The sequence below is a fragment of the Oncorhynchus mykiss genome, chromosome 9, assembly GCF_057628025.1.
Source record: "Oncorhynchus mykiss isolate SJ-2025 chromosome 9, ASM5762802v1, whole genome shotgun sequence".
Lineage (NCBI taxonomy): Eukaryota > Metazoa > Chordata > Actinopteri > Salmoniformes > Salmonidae > Oncorhynchus > Oncorhynchus mykiss.
Genome location: NC_143030.1, coordinates 70,685,614 through 70,713,384, shown reverse-complemented (window position 1 = coordinate 70,713,384; position 27,771 = coordinate 70,685,614). Strand labels below are relative to the sequence as shown.

The window sequence follows — 27,771 nt, the reverse complement described above, 5'->3', positions numbered from 1 at the left end:
CTCTGCCATTCTTGGCGTCTTCTCGCGAGAGTCAAACGCCACTGCCCGAATCCAGCTGGTACGGCTAAAAGAGGTAGGTGGGGATGAGATGGACATTTAGAAAATTATGGATAACGTAAAACTGTTGAAATACAAGAATCGTGTCATGTCATTACAGAAATGAAACAACTATGTGTTGGTAGTGATTCTAGTGAATTAACGTCGTCCATTCAGGCCACCTAAGCATTGCGTCGTGTCGTGACTGGAGAAGGTGAGAATCATAATATGCCTATGGATGAAATAACCATCGCATTTCTGATGTTTACAGTGTGACTGTCTACATGTGATATCTACCAGATTATTATTCGATTGAACCTGCATTTTTTTGTGGTGCGCAGTGTGCTTCAAAGATACAGGGTGTTCCACTCCACAGACCCTGGCGCATTTAGCGGAGGGTGCTGCCATCACTGCGAGTGCTCTTGCGCAACGACAGATGTGTTTTATAGTATCATATGCCGCCACTGTGATGCAGTGATTGAAAGATCTATTTATGAACACATTCGTCCATGTATTTTTTACCTAGGCTATTTAAATATGTTTGACTCAGAACAGAAGACTAATGTTAGAATTCACCTGCTGTGTGTCACCCTAGAACAATATGCTTTAGGACTACAGCCTACTGTAGGGATGAAATAATATATTTCAATGTATAGATTATAACTACTATAAACCACATAACCCCAGCTCAACAAAGGATTGCGGTAGGTAGTGTGAGCCTACAACGTGGCAGCTCTTCTCACCAGGCCAGCTGACTGGCCTTCAGACAGGTCGGCTTCCTCAGCCTGCCTGTAGAGGTGTGAAGTAGACTTTATTGCTTTTCCTCCGAGGTGGTTTGGAGCCGTTATGAGGTGTTAATGGGCTGAGTAGTGGTTGAAGGGCTACTGTGTGTCCTCTCTGTGGTTCTGACTCAGTAAATGTACAAACTCACTGTTTGTTCAGCCGCTGACTTGCCATTTAGGCTATGGTTGAATTAGCTTATTCCAGGGTGTAACAGTTTTTTCCTGACCTTGTGACTTGGCCGGGCCTCCAGACTTTTGCCTGGTCAGGTCAGGAAAAACTGAGCCCTACGAATAATTCTCCCAATAGTGGCATGCAACTAGAGACAATTTTTCCTTGGTTAAGTTACAAGATCAGGAAAGACTCTGGGCCCTAACATCCAGCTTCTTTGCCCATCAGCTCTGTAGCAGTGAGTTGAGGTCTGACCAGCCAGCCAGTCACCAGCCAGTCAACCAGCCAGCCAGCCAACCACCAGCCAGTCAGTTACCATGGGGAACATCTTTGGCAACCTGCTGAAGAGCCTGTTAGGGAAGAAAGAGATGAGGATCCTGATGGTGGGGCTGGACGCTGCAGGGAAGACCACCATCCTATACAAACTGAAGCTGGGAGAGATTGTCACCACCATCCCCACTATCGGTATGGAAAGTCTCAAAATGAAGGTCATTGGCTATAAAGGATGAGAGAAAAGTCAAATGTGTTGTCATGTAGAAATGTTACTTATCCTTGAAGGCCCAATGCAGACATTTTTATATCAATATCAACTAATTGCTGGGTATGTGTACAAATTACACATTGACTCTGCACCGGTACCCCCTGTATATAGCCTCCACATTGACTCTGTACCGGTACCTCCTGTATATAGCCTCCACATTGACTCTGCACCGGTACCCCCTGTATATAACCTCCACATTGACTCTGCACCGGTACCCCCTCTATATAGCCTCCACATTGACTCTGTACCGGTACCCCCTGTATATAGCCTCCACATTGACTCTGCACCGGTACCCCCTGTATATAGCCTCCACATTGACTCTGCACCGGTACCCCCTGTATATAGCCTCCACATTGACTCTGCACCGGTACCCCCTGTATATAACCTCCACATTGACTCTGTACCGGTACCCCCTCTATATAGCCTCCACATTGACTCTGTACCGGTACCCCCTGTATATAGCCTCCACATTGACTCTGCACCGGTACCCCCTGTATATAGCCTCCACATTGACTCTGTACCGGTACCCCCTGTATATAGCCTCCACATTGACTCTGCACCGGTACCCCCTGTATATAGCCTCCACATTGACGTACCAGTACCACCTGTATATAGCCTCCACATTGACGTACCAGTACCACCTGTATATAGCCTCCACATTGACTCTGCACCGGTACCCCCTGTATATAGCCTCCACATTAACTCTGTACCGGTACCCCCTGTATATAGCCTCCACATTGACTCTGCACCGGTACCCCCTGTATATAGCCTCCACATTGACTCTGCACCGGTACCCCCTGTATATAGCCTCCACATTGACTCTGTACCGGTACCCCCTCTATATAGCCTCCACATTGACTCTGTACCGGTACCCCCTGTATATAGCCTCCACATTGACTCTGTACCAGTACCCCCTGTATATAGCCTCCACATTGACTCTGTACCGGTACCCCCTGTATATAGCCTCCACATTGACTCTGCACCGGTACCCCCTGTATATAGCCTCCACATTGACTCTGCACCGGTACCCCCTGTATATAGCCTCCACATTGACTCTGTACCGGTACCCCCTCTATATAGCCTCCACATTGACTCTGTACCGGTACCCCCTGTATATAGCCTCCACATTGACTCTGTACCAGTACCACCTGTATATAGCCTCCACATTGACTCTGCACCGGTACCCCCTGTATATAGCCTCCACATTGACTCTGCACCGGTACCCCCTGTATATAGCCTCCACATTGACTCTGCACCGGTACCCCCTGTATATAGCCTCCACATTGACTCTGCACCGGTACCCCCTGTATATAACCTCCACATTGACTCTGTACCAGTACCCCCTGTATATAGCCTCCACATTGACTCTGCACCGGTACCCCCTGTATATAGCCTCCACATTGACTCTGCACCGGTACCCCCTGTATATAACCTCCACATTGACTCTGTACCAGTACCCCCTGTATATAGCCTCCACATTGACTCTGCACCGGTACCCCCTGTATATAGCCTCCACATTGACTCTGCACCGGTACCCCCTGTATATAGCCTCCACATTGACTCTGTACCAGTACCACCTGTATATAGCCTACACTTTGACTCTGCACCGGTACCCCCTGTATATAGCCTCCACATTGACTCTGCACCGGTACCCCCTGTATATAGCCTCCACATTGACTCTGTACCAGTACCACCTGTATATAGCCTCCACATTGACTCTGCACCGGTACCCCCTGTATATAACCTCCACATTGACTCTGTACCGGTACCCCCTGTATATAGCCTCCACATTGACTCTGCACCGGTACCCCCTGTATATAACCTCCACATTGACTCTGTACCGGTACCCCCTGTATATAGCCTCCACATTGACTCTGTATTGGTACCCCCTGTATATAGTCTCCACATTGACTCTGTATTGGTACCCCCTGTATATAGCCTCCACATTGACTCTGAACCAGTACCCCCTGTATATAGTCTCCACATTGACTCTGCACCGGTACCCCCTGTATATAACCTCCACATTGACTCTGTACCAGTACCCCCTGTATATAGCCTCCACATTGACTCTGCACCGGTACCCCCTGTATATAACCTCCACATTGACTCTGTACCGGTACCCCCTGTATATAGCCTCCACATTGACTCTGTATTGGTACCCCCTGTATATAGTCTCCACATTGACTCTGCACCGGTACCCCCTGTATATAGCCTCCACATTGACTCTGCACCGGTACCCCCTGTATATAGCCTCCACATTGACTCTGCACCGGTACCCCCTGTATATAACCTCCACATTGACTCTGTACCAGTACCCCCTGTATATAGCCTCCACATTGACTCTGCACCGGTACCCCCTGTATATAACCTCCACATTGACTCTGTACCAGTACCCCCTGTATATAGCCTCCACATTGACTCTGCACCGGTACCCCCTGTATATAGCCTCCACATTGACTCTGCAGCGGTACCCCCTGTATATAGCCTCCACATTGACTCTGTATTGGTACCCCCTGTATATAGTCTTCACATTGACTCTGTATTGGTATCCCCTGTATATAGCCTCCACATTGACTCTGTACCAGTACCCCCTGTATATAGCCTCCACATTGACTCTGCACCGGTACCCCCTGTATATAGCCTCCACATTGACTCTGCACCGGTACCCCCTGTATATAGCCTCCACATTGACTCTGTATTGGTACCCCCTGTATATAGTCTCCACATTGACTCTGTATTGGTACCCCCTGTATATAGCCTCCACATTGACTCTGTACCAGTACCCCCTGTATATAGCCTCCACATTGACTCTGCACCGGTACCCCCTGTATATAGCCTCCACATTGACTCTGCACCGGTACCCCCTGTATATAGCCTCCACATTGACTCTGTACCAGTACCCCCTGTATATAGCCTCCACATTGACTCTGCACCGGTACCCCCTGTATATAGCCTCCACATTGACTCTGCACCGGTACCCCCTGTATATAGCCTCCACATTGACTCTGTATTGGTACCCCCTGTATATAGTCTCCACATTGACTCTGTATTGGTACCCCCTGTATATAGCCTCCACATTGACTCTGTACCAGTACCCCCTGTATATAGCCTCCACATTGACTCTGCACCGGTACCCCCTGTATATAGCCTCCACATTGACTCTGCACCGGTACCCCCTGTATATAGCCTCCACATTGACTCTGTATTGGTACCCCCTGTATATAGTCTCCACATTGACTCTGTATTGGTACCCCCTGTATATAGCCTCCACATTGACTCTGTACCAGTACCCCCTGTATATAGCCTCCACATTGACTCTGCACCGGTACCCCCTGTATATAGCCTCCACATTGACTCTGCACCGGTACCCCCTGTATATAGCCTCCACATTGACTCTGTACCAGTACCCCCTGTATATAGCCTCCACATTGACTCTGCACCGGTACCCCCTGTATATAGCCTCCACATTGACTCTGCACCGGTACCCCCTGTATATAGCCTCCACATTGACTCTGTATTGGTACCCCCTGTATATAGTCTCCACATTGACTCTGTATTGGTACCCCCTGTATATAGCCTCCACATTGACTCTGTACCAGTACCCCCTGTATATAGCCTCCACATTGACTCTGCACCGGTACCCCCTGTATATAGCCTCCACATTGACTCTGCACCGGTACCCCCTGTATATAGCCTCCACATTGACTCTGTATTGGTACCCCCTGTATATAGTCTCCACATTGACTCTGTATTGGTACCCCCTGTATATAGCCTCCACATTGACTCTTTACCGGTACCCCCTGTATATAGCCTCCACATTGACTCTGTATTGGTACCCCCTGTATATAGTCTCCACATTGACTCTGTACCTGTACCCCCTGTATATAGCCTCCACATTGACTCTGTACCGGTACCCCCTGTATATAGTCTCCACATTGACTCTGTACCAGTACCCCCTGTATATAGCCTCCACATTGACTCTGCACCGGTACCCCCTGTATATAGCCTCCACATTGACTCTGTACCGGTACCCCCTGTATATAGCCTCCACATTGACTCTGCACCGGTACCCCCTGTATATAGCCTCCACATTGACTCTGTACCGGTACCCCCTGTATATAGCCTCCACATTGACTCTGCACCGGTACCCCCTGTATATAGCCTCCACATTGACTCTGTACCGGTACCCCCTGTATATAGCCTCCACATTGACTCTGTACCGGTACCCCCTGTATATAGCCTCCACATTGACTCTGCACCGGTACCCCCTGTATATAGCCTCCACATTGACTCTGTACCAGTACCCCCTGTATATAGCCTCCACATTGACTCTGTACCAGTACCACCTGTATATAGCCTCCACATTAACTCTGTACCGGTACCCCCTGTATATAGCCTCCACATTGACTCTGTACCGGTACCCCCTGTATATAGCCTCCACATTGACTCGGTACCGGTACCCCCTGTATATAGCCTCCACATTGACTCTGCACCGGTACCCCCTGTATATAGCCTCCACATTAACTCTGTACCAGTACCCCCTGTATATAGCCTCCACATTGACTCTGTACCGGTACCCCCTGTATATAGCATTCACATTGACTCTGTACCGGTACCCCCTGTATATAGCCTCCACATTGACTCTGTACCGGTACCCCCTGTATATAGCCTCCACATTGACTCTGTACCGGTACCCCCTGTATATAGCCTCCACATTAACTCTGTACCAGTACCCCCTATATAGCCTCCACATTGACTCTGTACCTGTACCCCCTGTATATAGCCTCCACATTGACTCTGCACCGGTACCCCCTGTATATAGCCTCCACATTGACTCTGCACCGGTACCCCCTGTATATAGCCTCCACATTAACTCTGTACCAGTACCCCCTGTATATAGCCTCCACATTGACTCTGTACCAGTACCACCTGTATATAGCCTCCACATTGACGTACCAGTACCACCTGTATATAGCCTCCACATTGACTCTGTACCAGTACCACCTGTATATAGCCTCCACATTGACGTACCAGTACCACCTGTATATAGCCTCCACATTGACTCTGCACCGGTACCCCCTGTATATAGCCTCCACATTGACTCTGTACCGGTACCCCCTGTATATAGCCTCCACATTGACTCTGTACCAGTACCACCTGTATATAGCTTCCACATTGACGTACCAGTACCACCTGTATATAGCCTCCACATTGACTCTGCACCGGTACCCCCTGTATATAGCCTCCACATTGACTCTGTACCAGTACCACCTGTATATAGCCTCCACATTGACTCTGCAACGGTACCACCTGTATATAGCCTCCACATTGACTCTGCACCGGTACCCCCTGTATATAGCCTCCACATTGACTCTGTACCAGTACCACCTGTATATAGCCTCCACATTGACTCTGCACCGGTACCCCCTCTATATAGCCTCCACATTGACTCTGTACCAGTACCACCTGCATATAGCCTCCACATTGACTCTGCACCGGTACCCCCTGTATATAGCCTCCACATTGACTCTGCACCGGTACCCCCTGTATATAGCCTCCACATTGACTCTGTACCTGTACCCCCTGTATATAGCCTCCACATTGACTCTGTACCAGTACCACCTGTATATAGCCTCCACATTGACGTACCAGTACCACCTGTATATAGCCTCCACATTGACTCTGTACCAGTACCACCTGTATATAGCCTCCACATTGACGTACCAGTACCACCTGTATATAGCCTCCACATTGACTCTGTACCGGTACCCCCTGTATATAGCCTCCACATTGACTCTGCACCGGTACCCCCTCTATATAGCCTCCACATTGACTCTGTACCAGTACCACCTGTATATAGCCTCCACATTGACTCTGCACCGGTACCCCCTGTATATAGCCTCCACATTGACTCTGCACCGGTACCCCCTGTATATAGCCTCCACATTGACTCTGTACCTGTACCCCCTGTATATAGCCTCCACATTGACTCTGTACCAGTACCACCTGTATATAGCCTCCACATTGACGTACCAGTACCACCTGTATATAGCCTCCACATTGACTCTGTACCAGTACCACCTGTATATAGCCTCCACATTGACGTACCAGTACCACCTGTATATAGCCTCCACATTGACTCTGTACCGGTACCCCCTGTATATAGCCTCCACATTGACGTACCAGTACCACCTGTATATAGCCTCCACACCAGTACCACCTGTATATAGCCTCCACATTGACGTACCAGTACCACCTGTATAAAGCCTCCACATTGACTCTGCACCGGTACCCCCTGTATATAGCCTCCACATTGACGTACCAGTACCACCTGTATATAGCCTCCACATTGACTCTGCACCGGTACCCCCTGTATATAGCCTCCACATTGACTCTGCACCGGTACCCCCTGTATATAGCCTCCACATTGACTCTGCACCAGTACCCCCTGTATATAGCCTCCACATTGACGTACCAGTACCACCTGTATATAGCCTCCACATTGACTCTGTACCAGTACCACCTGTATATAGCCTCCACATTGACTCTGCACCGGTACCCCCTGTATATAGCCTCCACATTGACTCTGCACCAGTACCACCTGTATATAGCCTCCACATTGACTCTGCACCGGTACCCCCTGTATATAGCCTCCACATTGACTCTGAACCAGTACCCCCTGTATATAGCCTCCTTATTGACTCTGTACCGGTACCCCCTGTATATAGCCTCCACATTAACTCTGTACCAGTACCCCCTGTATATAGCCTCCACATTGACTCTGCACCGGTACCCCCTGTATATAGCCTCCACATTGACTCTGAACCTGTACCCCCTGTATATAGCCTCCTTATTGACTCTGTACCGGTACCCCCTGTATATAGCCTCCACATTAACTCTGTACCAGTACCCCCTGTATATAGCCTCCACATTGACTCTGAACCAGTACCCCCTGTATATAGCCTCCACATTGACTCTGAACCAGTACCCCCTGTATATAGCCTCCACATTAACTCTGAACCAGTACCCCCTGTATATAGCCTCCACATTGACTCTGCACCGGTACCCCCTGTATATAGCCTCCACATTGACTCTGAACCGGTACCCCCTGTATATAGCCTTCACATTGACTCTGCACCGGTACCCCCTGTATATAGCCTCCACATTGACTCTGTACCGGTACCCCCTGTATATAGCCTCCACATTGACTCTGCACCGGTACCTCCTGTATATAGCCTCCACATTGACTCTGTACCGGTACCCCCTGTATATAGCCTCCACATTGACTCTGCACCGGTACCCCCTGTATATAGCCTCCACATTGACTCTGCACCGGTACCCCCTGTATATAGCCTCCACATTGACTCTGCACCGGTACCCCCTGTATATAGCCTCCACATTGACTCTGCACCGGTACCCCCTGTATATAGCCTCCACATTGACTCTGCACCGGTACCCCCTGTATATAGCCTCCACATTGACTCTGAACCAGTACCCCCTGTATATAGCCTCCACATTGACTCTGAACCAGTACCCCCTGTATATAGCCTCCACATTGACTCTGAACCAGTACCCCCTGTATATAGCCTCCACTTTGACTCTGAACCAGTACCCCCTGTATATAGCCTCCACATTGACTCTGCACCGGTACCCCCTGTATATAGCCTCCACATTGACTCTGTACCGGTACCCCCTCTATATAGCCTCCACATTGACTCTGTACCGGTACCCCCTGTATATAGCCTCCACATTGACTCTGCACCGGTACCCCCTGTATATAGCCTCCACATTGACTCTGTACCGGTACCCCCTGTATATAGCCTCCACATTGACTCTGTACCGGTACCCCCTGTATATAGCCTCCACATTGACTCTGTACCAGTACCACCTGTATATAGCCTCCACATTGACGTACCAGTACCACCTGTATATAGCCTCCACATTGACTCTGCACCGGTACCCCCTGTATATAGCCTCCACATTGACTCTGTACCAGTACCCCCTGTATATAGCCTCCACATTGACTCTGTACCAGTACCACCTGTATATAGCTTCCACATTGACGTACCAGTACCACCTGTATATAGCCTCCACATTGACTCTGCACCGGTACCCCCTGTATATAGCCTCCACATTGACTCTGTACCAGTACCACCTGTATATAGCCTCCACATTGACTCTGCACCGGTACCACCTGTATATAGCCTCCACATTGACTCTGCACCGGTACCCCCTGTATATAGCCTCCACTTTGACTCTGTACCAGTACCACCTGTATATAGCCTCCACATTGACTCTGCACCGGTACCCCCTCTATATAGCCTCCACATTGACTCTGTACCAGTACCACCTGTATATAGCCTCCACATTGACTCTGCACCGGTACCCCCTGTATATAGCCTCCACATTGACTCTGCACCGGTACCCCCTGTATATAGCCTCCACATTGACTCTGTACCTGTACCCCCTGTATATAGCCTCCACATTGACTCTGTACCAGTACCACCTGTATATAGCCTCCACATTGACGTACCAGTACCACCTGTATATAGCCTCCACATTGACTCTGTACCAGTACCACCTGTATATAGCCTCCACATTGACGTACCAGTACCACCTGTATATAGCCTCCACATTGACTCTGTACCGGTACCCCCTGTATATAGCCTCCACATTGACGTACCAGTACCACCTGTATATAGCCTCCACATTGACTCTGTACCAGTACCACCTGTATATAGCCTCCACATTGACGTACCAGTACCACCTGTATATAGCCTCCACATTGACTCTGCACCGGTACCCCCTGTATATAGCCTCCACATTGACGTACCAGTACCACCTGTATATAGCCTCCACATTGACTCTGCACCGGTACCCCCTGTATATAGCCTCCACATTGACTCTGTACCAGTACCACCTGTATATAGCCTCCACATTGACTCTGCACCGGTACCCCCTGTATATAGCCTCCACATTGACTCTGCACCAGTACCCCCTGTATATAGCCTCCACATTGACTCTGCACCGGTACCCCCTGTATATAGCCTCCACATTGACTCTGAACCAGTACCCCCTGTATATAGCCTCCTTATTGACTCTGTACCGGTACCCCCTGTATATAGCCTCCACATTAACTCTGTACCAGTACCCCCTGTATATAGCCTCCACATTGACTCTGCACCGGTACCCCCTGAATATAGCCTCCACATTGACTCTGAACCAGTACCCCCTGTATATAGCCTCCTTATTGACTCTGTACCGGTACCCCCTGTATATAGCCTCCACATTAACTCTGTACCAGTACCCCCTGTATATAGCCTCCACATTAACTCTGTACCAGTACCCCCTGTATATAGCCTCCACATTGACTCTGCACCGGTACCCCCTGTATATAGCCTCCACATTGACTCTGCACCGGTACCCCCTGTATATAGCCTCCACATTGACTCTGAACCAGTACCCCCTGTATATAGCCTCCACATTGACTCTGTACCTGTACCCCCTGTATATAGCCTCCACATTGACTCTGAACCAGTACCCCCTGTATATAGCCTCCACATTGACTCTGAACAAGTACCCCCTGTATATAGCCTCCACATTGACTCTGAACCAGTACCCCCTGTATATAGCCTCCACATTGACTCTGCACCGGTACCCCCTGTATATAGCCTCCACATTGACTCTGAACCGGTACCCCCTGTATATAGCCTTCACATTGACTCTGCACCGGTACCCCCTGTATATAGCCTCCACATTGACTCTGTACCGGTACCCCCTGTATATAGCCTCCACATTGACTCTGCACCGGTACCTCCTGTATATAGCCTCCACATTGACTCTGTACCGGTACCCCCTGTATATAGCCTCCACATTGACTCTGCACCGGTACCCCCTGTATATAGCCTCCACATTGACTCTGCACCGGTACCCCCTGTATATAGCCTCCACATTGACTCTGCACCGGTACCCCCTGTATATAGCCTCCACATTGACTCTGCACCGGTACCCCCTGTATATAGCCTCCACATTGACTCTGCACCGGTACCCCCTGTATATAGCCTCCACATTGACTCTGAACCAGTACCCCCTGTATATAGCCTCCACATTGACTCTGAACCAGTATCCCCTGTATATAGCCTCCACATTGACTCTGAACCAGTACCCCCTGTATATAGCCTCCACATTGACTCTGCACCGGTACCCCCTGTATATAGCCTCCACATTGACGTACCAGTACCACCTGTATATAGCCTCCACATTGACTCTGCACCGGTACCCCCTGTATATAGCCTCCACATTGACTCTGCACCGGTACCCCCTGTATATAGCCTCCACATTGACTCTGTACCTGTACCCCCTGTATATAGCCTCCACATTGACTCTGTACCAGTACCACCTGTATATAGCCTCCACATTGACGTACCAGTACCACCTGTATATAGCCTCCACATTGACTCTGTACCAGTACCACCTGTATATAGCCTCCACATTGACGTACCAGTACCACCTGTATATAGCCTCCACATTGACTCTGCACCGGTACCCCCTGTATATAGCCTCCACATTGACGTACCAGTACCACCTGTATATAGCCTCCACATTGACTCTGTACCAGTACCACCTGTATATAGCCTCCACATTGACGTACCAGTACCACCTGTATATAGCCTCCACATTGACTCTGTACCGGTACCCCCTGTATATAGCCTCCACATTGACGTACCAGTACCACCTGTATATAGCCTCCACATTGACTCTGTACCAGTACCACCTGTATATAGCCTCCACATTGACGTACCAGTACCACCTGTATATAGCCTCCACATTGACTCTGCACCGGTACCCCCTGTATATAGCCTCCACATTGACGTACCAGTACCACCTGTATATAGCCTCCACATTGACTCTGCACCGGTACCCCCTGTATATAGCCTCCACATTGACTCTGTACCAGTACCACCTGTATATAGCCTCCACATTGACTCTGCACCGGTACCCCCTGTATATAGCCTCCACATTGACTCTGCACCAGTACCCCCTGTATATAGCCTCCACATTGACTCTGCACCGGTACCCCCTGTATATAGCCTCCACATTGACTCTGAACCAGTACCCCCTGTATATAGCCTCCTTATTGACTCTGTACCGGTACCCCCTGTATATAGCCTCCACATTAACTCTGTACCAGTACCCCCTGTATATAGCCTCCACATTGACTCTGCACCGGTACCCCCTGTATATAGCCTCCACATTGACTCTGAACCAGTACCCCCTGTATATAGCCTCCATATTGACTCTGTACCGGTACCCCCTGTATATAGCCTCCACATTAACTCTGTACCAGTACCCCCTGTATATAGCCTCCACATTAACTCTGTACCAGTACCCCCTGTATATAGCCTCCACATTGACTCTGCACCGGTACCCCCTGTATATAGCCTCCACATTGACTCTGCACCGGTACCCCCTGTATATAGCCTCCACATTGACTCTGAACCAGTACCCCCTGTATATAGCCTCCACATTGACTCTGTACCTGTACCCCCTGTATATAGCCTCCACATTGACTCTGCACCGGTACCCCCTGTATATAGCCTCCACATTGACTCTGAACCAGTACCCCCTGTATATAGCCTCCACATTGACTCTGCACCGGTACCCCCTGTATATAGCCTCCACATTGACGTACCAGTACCACCTGTATATAGCCTCCACATTGACTCTGTACCAGTACCACCTGTATATAGCCTCCACATTGACGTACCAGTACCACCTGTATATAGCCTCCACATTGACTCTGTACCGGTACCCCCTGTATATAGCCTCCACATTGACGTACCAGTACCACCTGTATATAGCCTCCACATTGACTCTGTACCAGTACCACCTGTATATAGCCTCCACATTGACGTACCAGTACCACCTGTATATAGCCTCCACATTGACTCTGCACCGGTACCCCCTGTATATAGCCTCCACATTGACGTACCAGTACCACCTGTATATAGCCTCCACATTGACTCTGCACCGGTACCCCCTGTATATAGCCTCCACATTGACTCTGTACCAGTACCACCTGTATATAGCCTCCACATTGACTCTGCACCGGTACCCCCTGTATATAGCCTCCACATTGACTCTGCACCAGTACCCCCTGTATATAGCCTCCACATTGACTCTGCACCGGTACCCCCTGTATATAGCCTCCACATTGACTCTGAACCAGTACCCCCTGTATATAGCCTCCTTATTGACTCTGTACCGGTACCCCCTGTATATAGCCTCCACATTAACTCTGTACCAGTACCCCCTGTATATAGCCTCCACATTGACTCTGCACCGGTACCCCCTGTATATAGCCTCCACATTGACTCTGAACCAGTACCCCCTGTATATAGCCTCCATATTGACTCTGTACCGGTACCCCCTGTATATAGCCTCCACATTAACTCTGTACCAGTACCCCCTGTATATAGCCTCCACATTAACTCTGTACCAGTACCCCCTGTATATAGCCTCCACATTGACTCTGCACCGGTACCCCCTGTATATAGCCTCCACATTGACTCTGCACCGGTACCCCCTGTATATAGCCTCCACATTGACTCTGAACCAGTACCCCCTGTATATAGCCTCCACATTGACTCTGTACCTGTACCCCCTGTATATAGCCTCCACATTGACTCTGCACCGGTACCCCCTGTATATAGCCTCCACATTGACTCTGAACCAGTACCCCCTGTATATAGCCTCCACATTGACTCTGAACAAGTACCCCCTGTATATAGCCTCCACATTGACTCTGAACCAGTACCCCCTGTATATAGCCTCCACATTGACTCTGCACCGGTACCCCCTGTATATAGCCTCCACATTGACTCTGTACCGGTACCCCCTGTATATAGCCTCCACATTGACTCTGCACCGGTACCTCCTGTATATAGCCTCCACATTGACTCTGTACCGGTACCCCCTGTATATAGCCTCCACATTGACTCTGCACCGGTACCCCCTGTATATAGCCTCCACATTGACTCTGCACCGCCCCTGTATATAGCCTCCACATTGACTCTGCACCGGTACCCCCTGTATATAGCCTCCACATTGACTCTGCACCGGTACCCCCTGTATATAGCCTCCACATTGACTCTGCACCGGTACCCCCTGTATATAGCCTCCACATTGACTCTGAACCAGTACCCCCTGTATATAGCCTCCACATTGACTCTGAACCAGTATCCCCTGTATATAGCCTCCACATTGACTCTGAACCAGTACCCCCTGTATATAGCCTCCACTTTGACTCTAAACCAGTACCCCCTGTATATAGCCTCCACATTGACTCTGCACCGGTACCCCCTGTATATAGCCTCCACATTGACTCTGTACCGGTACCCCCTCTATATAGCCTCCACATTGACTCTGTACCGGTACCCCCTGTATATAGCCTCCACATTGACTCTGCACCGGTACCCCCTGTATATAGCCTCCACATTGACTCTGTACCGGTACCCCCTGTATATAGCCTCCACATTGACTCTGCACTGGTACCCCCTGTATATAGCCTCCACATTGACTCTGTACCGGTACCCCCTGTATATAGCCTCCACATTGACTCTGTACCGGTACCCCCTGTATATAGCCTCCACATTGACTCTGCACCGGTACCCCCTGTATATAGCCTCCACATTGACGTACCAGTACCACCTGTATATAGCCTCCACATTGACTCTGCACCGGTACCCCCTGTATATAGCCTCCACATTGACTCTGCACCGGTACCCCCTGTATATAGCCTCCACATTGACTCTGTACCTGTACCCCCTGTATATAGCCTCCACATTGACTCTGTACCAGTACCCCCTGTATATAGCCTCCACATTGACGTACCAGTACCACCTGTATATAGCCTCCACATTGACTCTGTACCAGTACCACCTGTATATAGCCTCCACATTGACGTACCAGTACCACCTGTATATAGCCTCCACATTGACTCTGCACCGGTACCCCCTGTATATAGCCTCCACATTGACGTACCAGTACCACCTGTATATAGCCTCCACATTGACTCTGCACCGGTACCCCCTGTATATAGCCTCCACATTGACTCTGTACCAGTACCACCTGTATATAGCCTCCACATTGACTCTGCACCGGTACCCCCTGTATATAGCCTCCACATTGACTCTGCACCAGTACCCCCTGTATATAGCCTCCACATTGACTCTGCACCGGTACCCCCTGTATATAGCCTCCACATTGACTCTGAACCAGTACCCCCTGTATATAGCCTCCTTATTGACTCTGTACCGGTACCCCCTGTATATAGCCTCCACATTAACTCTGTACCAGTACCCCCTGTATATAGCCTCCACATTGACTCTGCACCGGTACCCCCTGTATATAGCCTCCACATTGACTCTGAACCAGTACCCCCTGTATATAGCCTCCTTATTGACTCTGTACCGGTACCCCCTGTATATAGCCTCCACATTAACTCTGTACCAGTACCCCCTGTATATAGCCTCCACATTAACTCTGTACCAGTACCCCCTGTATATAGCCTCCACATTGACTCTGCACCGGTACCCCCTGTATATAGCCTCCACATTGACTCTGCACCGGTACCCCCTGTATATAGCCTCCACATTGACTCTGAACCAGTACCCCCTGTATATAGCCTCCACATTGACTCTGTACCTGTACCCCCTGTATATAGCCTCCACATTGACTCTGCACCGGTACCCCCTGTATATAGCCTCCACATTGACTCTGAACCAGTACCCCCTGTATATAGCCTCCACATTGACTCTGAACAAGTACCCCCTGTATATAGCCTCCACATTGACTCTGAACCAGTACCCCCTGTATATAGCCTCCACATTGACTCTGCACCGGTACCCCCTGTATATAGCCTCCACATTGACTCTGAACCGGTACCCCCTGTATATAGCCTTCACATTGACTCTGCACCGGTACCCCCTGTATATAGCCTCCACATTGACTCTGTACCGGTACCCCCTGTATATAGCCTCCACATTGACTCTGCACCGGTACCTCCTGTATATAGCCTCCACATTGACTCTGTACCGGTACCCCCTGTATATAGCCTCCACATTGACTCTGCACCGGTACCCCCTGTATATAGCCTCCACATTGACTCTGCACCGGTACCCCCTGTATATAGCCTCCACATTGACTCTGCACCGGTACCCCCTGTATATAGCCTCCACATTGACTCTGCACCGGTACCCCCTGTATATAGCCTCCACATTGACTCTGCACCGGTACCCCCTGTATATAGCCTCCACATTGACTCTGAACCAGTACCCCCTGTATATAGCCTCCACATTGACTCTGAACCAGTATCCCCTGTATATAGCCTCCACATTGACTCTGAACCAGTACCCCCTGTATATAGCCTCCACTTTGACTCTAAACCAGTACCCCCTGTATATAGCCTCCACATTGACTCTGCACCGGTACCCCCTGTATATAGCCTCCACATTGACTCTGTACCGGTACCCCCTCTATATAGCCTCCACATTGACTCTGTACCGGTACCCCCTGTATATAGCCTCCACATTGACTCTGCACCGGTACCCCCTGTATATAGCCTCCACATTGACTCTGTACCGGTACCCCCTGTATATAGCCTCCACATTGACTCTGCACTGGTACCCCCTGTATATAGCCTCCACATTGACTCTGTACCGGTACCCCCTGTATATAGCCTCCACATTGACTCTGCACCGGTACCCCCTGTATATAGCCTCCACATTGACGTACCAGTACCACCTGTATATAGCCTCCACATTGACTCTGCACCGGTACCCCCTGTATATAGCCTCCACATTGACTCTGCACCGGTACCCCCTGTATATAGCCTCCACATTGACTCTGTACCTGTACCCCCTGTATATAGCCTCCACATTGACTCTGTACCAGTACCACCTGTATATAGCCTCCACATTGACGTACCAGTACCACCTGTATATAGCCTCCACATTGACTCTGTACCAGTACCACCTGTATATAGCCTCCACATTGACGTACCAGTACCACCTGTATATAGCCTCCACATTGACTCTGCACCGGTACCCCCTGTATATAGCCTCCACATTGACGTACCAGTACCACCTGTATATAGCCTCCACATTGACTCTGTACCGGTACCCCCTGTATATAGCCTCCACATTGACGTACCAGTACCACCTGTATATAGCCTCCACATTGACTCTGTACCAGTACCACCTGTATATAGCCTCCACATTGACGTACCAGTACCACCTGTATATAGCCTCCACATTGACTCTGCACCGGTACCCCCTGTATATAGCCTCCACATTGACGTACCAGTACCACCTGTATATAGCCTCCACATTGACTCTGCACCGGTACCCCCTGTATATAGCCTCCACATTGACTCTGTACCAGTACCACCTGAATATAGCCTCCACATTGACTCTGCACCGGTACCCACTGTATATAGCCTCCACATTGACTCTGCACCGGTACCCCCTGTATATAGCCTCCACATTGACTCTGTACCTGTACCCCCTGTATATAGCCTCCACATTGACTCTGTACCGGTACCCCCTGTATATAGCCTCCACATTGACTCTGCACTGGTACCCCCTGTATATAGCCTCCACATTGACTCTGTACCGGTACCCCCTGTATATAGCCTCCACATTGACTCTGCACCGGTACCCCCTGTATATAGCCTCCACATTGACGTACCAGTACCACCTGTATATAGCCTCCACATTGACTCTGCACCGGTACCCCCTGTATATAGCCTCCACATTGACTCTGCACCGGTACCCCCTGTATATAGCCTCCACATTGACTCTGTACCTGTACCCCCTGTATATAGCCTCCACATTGACTCTGTACCAGTACCACCTGTATATAGCCTCCACATTGACGTACCAGTACCACCTGTATATAGCCTCCACATTGACTCTGTACCAGTACCACCTGTATATAGCCTCCACATTGACGTACCAGTACCACCTGTATATAGCCTCCACATTGACTCTGCACCGGTACCCCCTGTATATAGCCTCCACATTGACGTACCAGTACCACCTGTATATAGCCTCCACATTGACTCTGTACCGGTACCCCCTGTATATAGCCTCCACATTGACGTACCAGTACCACCTGTATATAGCCTCCACATTGACTCTGTACCAGTACCACCTGTATATAGCCTCCACATTGACGTACCAGTACCACCTGTATATAGCCTCCACATTGACTCTGCACCGGTACCCCCTGTATATAGCCTCCACATTGACGTACCAGTACCACCTGTATATAGCCTCCACATTGACTCTGCACCGGTACCCCCTGTATATAGCCTCCACATTGACTCTGTACCAGTACCACCTGAATATAGCCTCCACATTGACTCTGCACCGGTACCCACTGTATATAGCCTCCACATTGACTCTGCACCGGTACCCCCTGTATATAGCCTCCACATTGACTCTGCACCGGTACCCCCTGTATATAGCCTCCACATTGACTCTGAACCAGTACCCCCTGTATATAGCCTCCTTATTGACTCTGTACCGGTACCCCCTGTATATAGCCTCCACATTAACTCTGTACCAGTACCCCCTGTATATAGCCTCCACATTGACTCTGCACCGGTACCCCCTGTATATAGCCTCCACATTGACTCTGAACCAGTACCCCCTGTATATAGCCTCCTTATTGACTCTGTACCGGTACCCCCTGTATATAGCCTCCACATTAACTCTGTACCAGTACCCCCTGTATATAGCCTCCACATTAACTCTGTACCAGTACCCCCTGTATATAGCCTCCACATTGACTCTGCACCGGTACCCCCTGTATATAGCCTCCACATTGACTCTGCACCGGTACCCCCTGTATATAGCCTCCACATTGACTCTGAACCAGTACCCCCTGGGCATGTGTCCTGCGTGCCTGGTTGGTATTTGGCCATGATTTACTAGTTTAGATAGCTGGCTAGACAAAAATTATTAGCCGACATGGCTAATTGATTGACAGTCAGTGACTGACATATCAAGAGAAAAAATGCTAATGCACAACCACATTTCAAACATGCACATTGTGTCTTCTAATATTCTAACGTTCAACACTAAGTTGAGACTGAGTTCCTTCCCTCCAAAAAGTATGTTGCCGTTTTAAAGCAAGTTTTCTGCAGTTCCACACATTTTGCTATGAGGCAGAGATCATTTTTTAAGATGTATAACCAGGCCTCCCGGGTGGCGCAGTGGTTAAGGGCGCTGTACTGCAGCGCCAGCTGTGCCATCAGAGTCCCTGGGTTTGCGCCCAGGCTCTGTCGTAACCGGCTGCGACCGGGAGGTCCGTGGGGCGATGCACAATTGGCCTAGCGTCGTCCGGGTTAGGGAGGGATTGGTCGGTAGGGATCTCCTTGTCTCATCGCGCACCAGCGACTCCTGTGGCAGGCAGGGCGCAGTGCGCGCTAGCCAAGGTTGCCAGGTGCACGGTGTAGCCTCCGACACATTGGTGCGGCTGACTTCCAGGTTGGATGCGCGCTGTGTTAAGAAGCAGTACGGCTGGTTGGGTTGTGTATCGGAGGACGCATGACATTCAGCCTTCGTCTCTCCCGAGCCCGTACGGGAGTTGTAGCAATGAGACAAGATAGTAGCTACTACAACAATTAGATACTATGAAATTGGGGAGAAAAAGGGCTAAAATTCAACAAAAAAAAAGAAGTATAACCAAATGCATGCCTTTTGCCATGGTGTGGAGATAATGTTTTCAGTTTTAAAGCTAATTTCCTGCCATTCTTCCCATTTTGCCATGACTAATGCCATGTTAATGATATCTAAGTGAGAGTCACTAACAAAATCAATGGGGGTCCCATGGAGGTCAGGGCCCCTGGGCAATGCCCTGTGTGACTGGTCAGTATTCGGACATGATTACTACAAGTTTAGATCGCTGGCTAAAATATTTTACTAATCTAAAAATTGCTAGCTGTCTTTGTTTAGTTTTAATTTGCACAAATAGAAAGACAGTTTGTAACAGTAAAACAACAACAACAACAGTATGTGCAGGAGGAGAAAAAAGGACAAAAGGACTTAGTAGCTCCCGTCTTAATGGTCATAAATCACACACAGTCAGTGTCTGACATAACAAGAGAAAAATTGTTGATGCACAACCAAATTTAAAACTTGCACCTTGTGTATTCTACTGTTCTAACTCTCAACAGTAAGTTGAGACCCCAACTGAGTTCCTAACTCGCTTTGTTATTGGTCTATCAACCAATTTACCGCATGGTGATGTCACCATGGAAAGCTGTAACTCCCGCCTATGAGAACCTGCTGATTAGAAGCTCCTGTGTAGATTGCATTTTCAACCAGCAACTATCAGGAAATAACACTGATTCAAAAAAACACACCCCTTTACAGTGTTAGTTTCATCAGCTGTGATACAAAATACAGGACAAACTGAATTTTGACTGCATTGGCCTTTAATCATTACACATCTACAACTGTTTATATGGTATTTATAACACACACACAGCTCTTTATAAGGTGTTAATAACATACCTACAGCTGTTTATATGGCATTTATAACACACACACTCCTTCCCCTGCTCAGGGTTTATAACATACCTACAGCTGTTTATATGGCATTTATAACACACACGCTCCTTCCCCTGCTCAGGGTTTATAACATACCTACAGCTGTTTATATGGCATTTATAACACACACGCTCCTTCCCCTGCTCAGGGTTTATAACATACCTACAGCTGTTTATATGGCATTTATAACACACACGCTCCTTCCCCTGCTCAGGGTTTATAACATACCTACAGCTGTTTATATGGCATTTATAACACACACGCTCCTTCCCCTGCTCAGGGTTTATAACATACCTACAGCTGTTTATATGGCATTTATAACACACACGCTCCTTCCCCTGCTCAGGGTTTATAACATACCTACAGCTGTTTATATGGCATTTATAACACACACGCTCCTTCCCCTGCTCAGGGTTTATAACATACCTACAGCTGTTTATATGGCATTTATAACACACACGCTCCTTCCCCTGCTCAGGGTTTATAACATACCTACAGCTGTTTATATGGCATTTATAACACACACGCTCCTTCCCCTGCTCAGGGTTTAACGTGGAGACGGTTGAGTATAAGAACATCAGTTTCACAGTGTGGGACGTGGGTGGCCAGGACAAGATCCGGCCGCTGTGGAGACACTACTTCCAGAACACACAGGGTAAGTATAGTGGGAGCTAATAAGCTTTAGCTCAGCAGGCTAACACATTCTTGTGACGTGTAAGCTGAGCAGGAGAGCTCTATGAGGTCTGCAACACTGCTAGGTTTCTGTTCAACCTGATCATGTATTGCACACACCTGGTGTCTAAATCAGTCACAAATTATAGGGGAAGAATGAAAAAAAGAAAAGCAATGGAACTGGCTTTGAGATTTGAATTTGAGGGCTATAGGCCCACGCTGGGACAAAGACTGGCACTCCAGACCTATGACACATCCAACACAATGATGTATTGGGCTGACTCACACTCTGGTTATAGACATTTGCATACTGCATTAACGGCCTCAAATAAGCACGTTTTTCAAGCCAAATTCCAAGCATTTTACCAGATTGGTATTATGATTTTGTCTATTATATATTATTTGTTTTTCTATTATATATTGTACCTATGATACAGTATGTGTACAAAACCCCTCTTTCACAGCCCTTGGAACATTAAAGGTAGAGTCAGCGACATTACATAGATGCAGGAAGTGAACAGCATGGTGGGTACAGCGCGAGGCTCAACTTCTCCTCTGTTTTGGTCCCGTGGCTACCACATTGTAAAGGCCTGATATGAACCCATGCAGCTGCACAGATACTGTGTGTGACTGTGTGAGAGCCAAGCCTTGTATCTCACTCATCTCTATATCTGTGGTGCTGCAGGTGGCAACGTCATTTCGCTGACTACCTTTAACCTGTTCATTCTGATAGAGGGGGATGTCAGACAGTAAACCTTGGTCCTCATAGGGTCTGTAGTGTGTTGACAGGCTTGTTCCGATTCCTGGTTGCTACCTTGAGGGTATGTTGTGTGTTGAAGTCAGGTCTGTTGCGGTTCCAGGTCTGATCTTCGTGGTGGACAGTAATGATCGTGAGCGGGTGAATGAGGCTCGAGAGGAGCTGATGAGGATGCTGGCTGAGGATGAGCTACGAGACGCCGTGCTTCTTATCTTCGCTAACAAACAGGTAGGGACAATAAAGTGCTTATTCTATTTTATTTTATTATATTAAAATAGCCTCACTCACCATGTATTTGTATCTGTTACCTGTGTCTAAATCATGTGCTTTTCCTCGCTACCTGTCCTTCTGTTTACCTATGCTTTCCTTACACCTATCCTACTCTCTCATGTGCTTTTCCTCGCTACCTGTCCTTCTGTTTACCTATGCTTTCCTTACACCTATCCTACTCTCTCATGTGCTTTTCCTCGCTACCTGTCCTTCTGTTTACCTATGCTTTCCTTACACCTATCCTACTCTCTCATGTGCTTTTCCTCGCTACCTGTCCTTCTGTTTACCTATGCTTTCCTTACACCTATCCTACTCTCTCATGTGCTTTTCCTCGCTACCTGTCCTTCTGTTTACCTATACTTTCCTTACACCTATCCTACTCTCCCATGTGCTTTTCTCCACTCGTATCCTTCCATCTTTACCTCACGTCCTGTGTAGGACTTGCCCAATGCCATGAACGCAGCAGAGATCACAGACAAGCTGGGTCTCCACTCCCTACGTCACCGTAACTGGTACATCCAGGCCACCTGCGCCACCAGCGGAGACGGCCTGTACGAGGGCCTCGACTGGCTGGCCAATCAGCTGAAGAACAAGAAGTGAGTGGACCAATCAGAGGAGAGTGAGGAGAAACCTTAGTGTCAGCTCTTGAATCAAAAAGTGGTAGTTGGTTTTATTTGATCCATTAAGTGAAAAATCCTGACATGGTGGGAGTGAAATGTGATTGGTGTGTAGGAAGGGGACTTAGAGAGAATATCCCTATTGCTTGAGGATCCATATCCCCATTCCTTGAGGACATTTTCAGCCTGTTGTCAACTATTACAAATGGTTAGCGCTGTCCAGCTGCGGGCCATCAATGTCAATACATTAACCTTAATAATAACATTGAAAAAGTATTTAGCAACACCATTTATTTATTTATTATTTATTTCAGAATGGACAATGGCAATGTTAGTTTGGTTTGGAACACAGTATTATGCATGGCCATACAGTAAACGATCTCTTGGAAATGAAATCTGTCTAATGTTATATATTTAGCCAGTCTTCTGACACTATTCTCTTTTTACACTAAAATTGCTACTGCTGGTTGGAGCAATGCAGTAGTGGTAGATATTAATGAACAGTGACATAGGTTTGTGTAAAACACGTCCAATATGCAAAAGCATGCTTTTTTCTATGTCAACTGTATATTTACATGTTTTGCTTAACAAGTACAAACATACAGTATCAAAAGTTTGGACACACCTACTCATTCAAGGTTTTTTCTTTATTTTTACTATTTTCTACATTGTAGAATAATAGTTTAGACATCAACACTATGAAAGAACACATGGCATCATGTAGTAAGCAAAAGAGTGTTAAACATATTTATATTCTTCAAAGTAGCCACCCTTTGTCTTGATGACAGCTTTGCACTCTCTTGGCATTCTATCAACCAGCTTAATGAGGTAGTCACCTGGAATGCCTTTCAATTAACAGGCGTACCTTGTTAAAAGTTCATTTGTGGAATTTATTTAATTCTTAAACCGTCCAAGAGGACGCTAATGTAGGCTAATGCGATTAGCATGAGGTTGTAAGTAACAAGAACATTTCCCAGGACATGGGAAATACAACATTTTTAACAGAAATGCAATGGTTTATTGGATCAGTCTAAAACTTTGCACATACACTGCTGCCACCTAGTGGCCAAAATCTAAATTGCACATTGGCTGGAATAATACATTATGCCCTCTTGCATTTCAAAGATTATGCCCTCTTGCATTAGGATATTATTTTTACTATGTTCTACATTGTAGAATAATAGTGAGACATCAAAACTATGAAATAACACTTATGGAATCATGTAGTAACCAAAAAAACTATTTAAGAAATCTAAATATATTTTAGATTATAGATTCTTCAAAGTAGCCACCCTTTGCCCTGATGACAGCTTTGCACACTCTTGGCATTCTTTCAACCAGCTTCACCTGGAATGCTTTTCCAACAGTCTTGAAGGAGTTCCCACATATGCTGAGCACTTGTTGGCTTCTTTGCCTTCACTTTGCGGTCCAACTCATCCCAAACCATCTCAATTGGGTTGAGGTCGGGTGATTGTGGAGGCCAGGTCATCTGATGCAGCACTCAATCACTCTCCTTCTTGTTCAAATAGCCCTTACACTGCCTGGAGGTGTGTTTTAACTAATTGTCCTGTTGAAAAATAAATTATAGTTCCATTAAGCGCAAACCAGATGGGATGGCGTATCGCTGCAGAATGCTGTGGTAGCCATGTTGGTAAAGTGTGCCTTGATTTCTAAATAATTGACTGACAGTGTCACCAGCAAAGCACCATCACACCTCCTCCTCCATGCTTCACGGTGGGAACCACACATGCAGAGATCATTCGTTCACCTACTCTGCGTCTCACAAAGACATGGCGGTTGGAACCAAAAATCTCAAATTTGGACTCATCAGACCAAAGAACATATTTCCACCGGTCTAATGTCCATTGCTCAATGTTTCTTGGCCCAAGCAAGTCTCTTCTTCTTATTGGTGTCCTTTAGTAGTGGTTTATTTACAGCAATTCAACCATGAAGGCCTGATTCACACAGTCTCCTCTGAACAATTGATGTTGAGATGTGTCTGTTATTTGAACTCTGTGGAGCATTTATTTGGGCTGCAATCTGAGGCTGGTAACTCTAATGAACGTATCCTCTGCAGCAGAGATAACTCTGGGTCTCCTTTCCTGTAACGGTCCTCATGAGAGAGCCAGTTTCATTGACTGACCTTCATGTCTTAAAGTAATGGTGGACTGTAGTTTCTCTTTGCTTATTTGAACTGTTCTTGCCATAATATGAACTTGGTATTTTACCAAATAGGGCTATATTCTGTATACCACCCCTACCTTGTCACAACACAACTGTTTGGCTGAAACGCATTAAGAATGAAATAAATTCCACAAATGAACTTTTAACAAGGTACGCCTGTTAATTGAAATGCATTCCAGGTGACTACCTCATGTAGCTGGTTGAGAGAATGCCAAGAGTGTGCAAAGCTGTCATCAAGGCAAAGGCTGGCTACTTTGAAGACTCTCAAATATAAAATATATTTTGATTTGTTTAACACTTTTTTGGTTACTACATGTAACCATAGTTTTTTAATGTCTTCACTCATGTTCTACAATGTAGAAAATAGTAAAAAGAAAGAAAAACCGTTGAATGAGTTGGTGTGTCCAAACCTTTGACTGGTACTGTACACCTGTAAGAATATATGTGACATTTACCTGAAAGTAATCATTGTGGTTGATATGTTCAATTGTAGATATCAGCATTCGTTTATGGACTGATTTGTTTAGATGTATGAATATAACATCACAGCTTGTGTATTACATTTCCTACATTGAGTTTGGTTTGGTGCGACAATTGTTTTTGTGGCCTTATACAGTATCACTAGTGTTGAAACGCCTTGCACCCTGATGATGGTTTGTGTGTGGGACCACAGTTGTTGCTAAATATATCACTTCATTTCCATCCTTTAACTCAGTTGAGTCTGTGCGAGATTTTGTCATTTTTTTAATGTTATATTACTTTAACAATGCAATTACTTAACATTCCAATTAACAATGTGTGTTAAAAAGCATTGAAACAAGGTTCAGTTATTAATGTTAATGCTCAAAAATGGATTGACGATTGGATCCTAGTCATGAGTACATATGTATTGGTGAGTATGTGTCCGGTGATACTAGTTTACCTGTTAACTGCTCTGGTAGATCAATACAAATGGCAACATTCAACTTGTGTTTCTTGGAAACATTTCGATTCCACGTCTTCAAATCGAGTTAGGACTTTTTTTTAGTTTTGGGGTGTTCAGAGGTCCCTATTCACCCCAGCCCTCTCATACCACTAGCCCATGTCCGGTCCCTGCAACAGCCCTGTGTTTCGAGCCCACTCCCCCCCAGCTCCAGCACTGGCCCCCTAACCAAGCCCCCGTCCCAATCCGCCCCCCACAACCTTTCCCCTCCATCTCCAGTGCTGTGTCTCCAGGGGTGTGACAGCAGTATGTGGGTCAGAGAGAGCTGCTCCCTGGGCTCCTGGCCCCCTGGGCCCCCTGCAGGCCAGCCACAATAGCGGCCCCAGGGCGGGTGCCATAGCTGGGATTTTCTTCCGTAACCGGGACACCCCTCGCCCAGGGCACAGACACACTGGCAGCAGCCCCACAATCAATTCATCAATCTGTTGAAGGGAATGGCGACCAGCCTGGATGTGAAGGCCATGCAGAGGACTGGGGACTGGAGCATCAACCTGCCTCCACACACAGCCTGGCCCCGGACTGACAGACAGTCAGAAAGGCGGACACGCTAGGGCCACAAGGGATAATGATGATTCTCTGGTGAAGAATCTGACGAGGTCTGGCGACAGAAGCTTGGGCAATCATGGAGCCATCATAGTAGTCTGTCATGGAGCCATCATAGTAGTCTGTCATGGAGCCATCCCACTCATAGTAGTCTGTCATGGAGCCATCATAGTAGTCTGTCATGGAGCCATCATAGTAGTCTGTCATGGAGCCATCCCACTCATAGTAGTCTGTCATGGAGCCATCATAGTAGTCTGTCATGGAGCCATCATAGTAGTCTGTCATGGAGCCATCATAGTAGTCTGTCATGGAGCCATCATAGTAGTCTGTCATGGAACCATCATAGTAGTCTGTCATGGAGCCATCCCACTCATAGTAGTCTGTCTAAAATAATAGTCTGTAGTCTGTAGATTGAACCTCAGATGACAGATTCAGGACTGGCTGACACCTTTCTACTTTTTTTTTTTTACAGTAACAGAAGGCTGTTCTTTCCATTTCCCTTTCCCTCTGCTATTAAAAATATTCAAAGTTAAGAGTTGACCCTTGGAGTTGAAAAGTCAGGAAAATTCTGTAATAAACTCAGTGATAAAAACTCTGAA

General features: G+C 47.6%; 1 protein-coding gene across 3 annotated transcripts; it reads left to right on the top strand.

Annotated features, from left to right (window-relative positions):
- Positions 1 to 27,771, top strand: LOC110532689 (ADP-ribosylation factor 3). Of its 3 annotated transcripts, XM_021616782.3 has the most exons (6): positions 8 to 73; positions 158 to 250; positions 1,216 to 1,452; positions 21,692 to 21,802; positions 22,680 to 22,804; positions 23,285 to 27,771. In XM_021616782.3, the coding sequence occupies exons 3-6, from the start codon at positions 1,305 to 1,307 to the stop codon at positions 23,444 to 23,446; spliced, it is 546 nt and encodes a 181-aa protein (XP_021472457.1). In that variant the 5' UTR covers positions 8 to 73; positions 158 to 250; positions 1,216 to 1,304; the 3' UTR covers positions 23,447 to 27,771. The 3 variants fall into 3 exon arrangements, with proteins under 3 accessions (XP_021472458.1, XP_021472457.1, XP_090041340.1); XM_021616783.3 differs by lacking the exon at positions 158 to 250 and having other exon boundaries at positions 1 to 73; XM_090185214.1 differs by lacking the exon at positions 8 to 73 and having other exon boundaries at positions 122 to 250.

What these genes read in the sequence shown, in the direction of transcription:
- LOC110532689 (XM_021616783.3), top strand. Translation starts at nt 1,305, where the DNA reads ATGGGGAACATCTTTGGCAACCTGCTGAAGAGCCTGTTAGGGAAGAAA. An exon ending in CTACTTCCAGAACACACAGG is followed by an intron (nt 21,803 to 22,679) that starts GTAAGTATAGTG and finishes TTGCGGTTCCAG; the next exon opens with GTCTGATCTTCGTGGTGGAC. An exon ending in TTATCTTCGCTAACAAACAG is followed by an intron (nt 22,805 to 23,284) that starts GTAGGGACAATA and finishes CGTCCTGTGTAG; the next exon opens with GACTTGCCCAATGCCATGAA.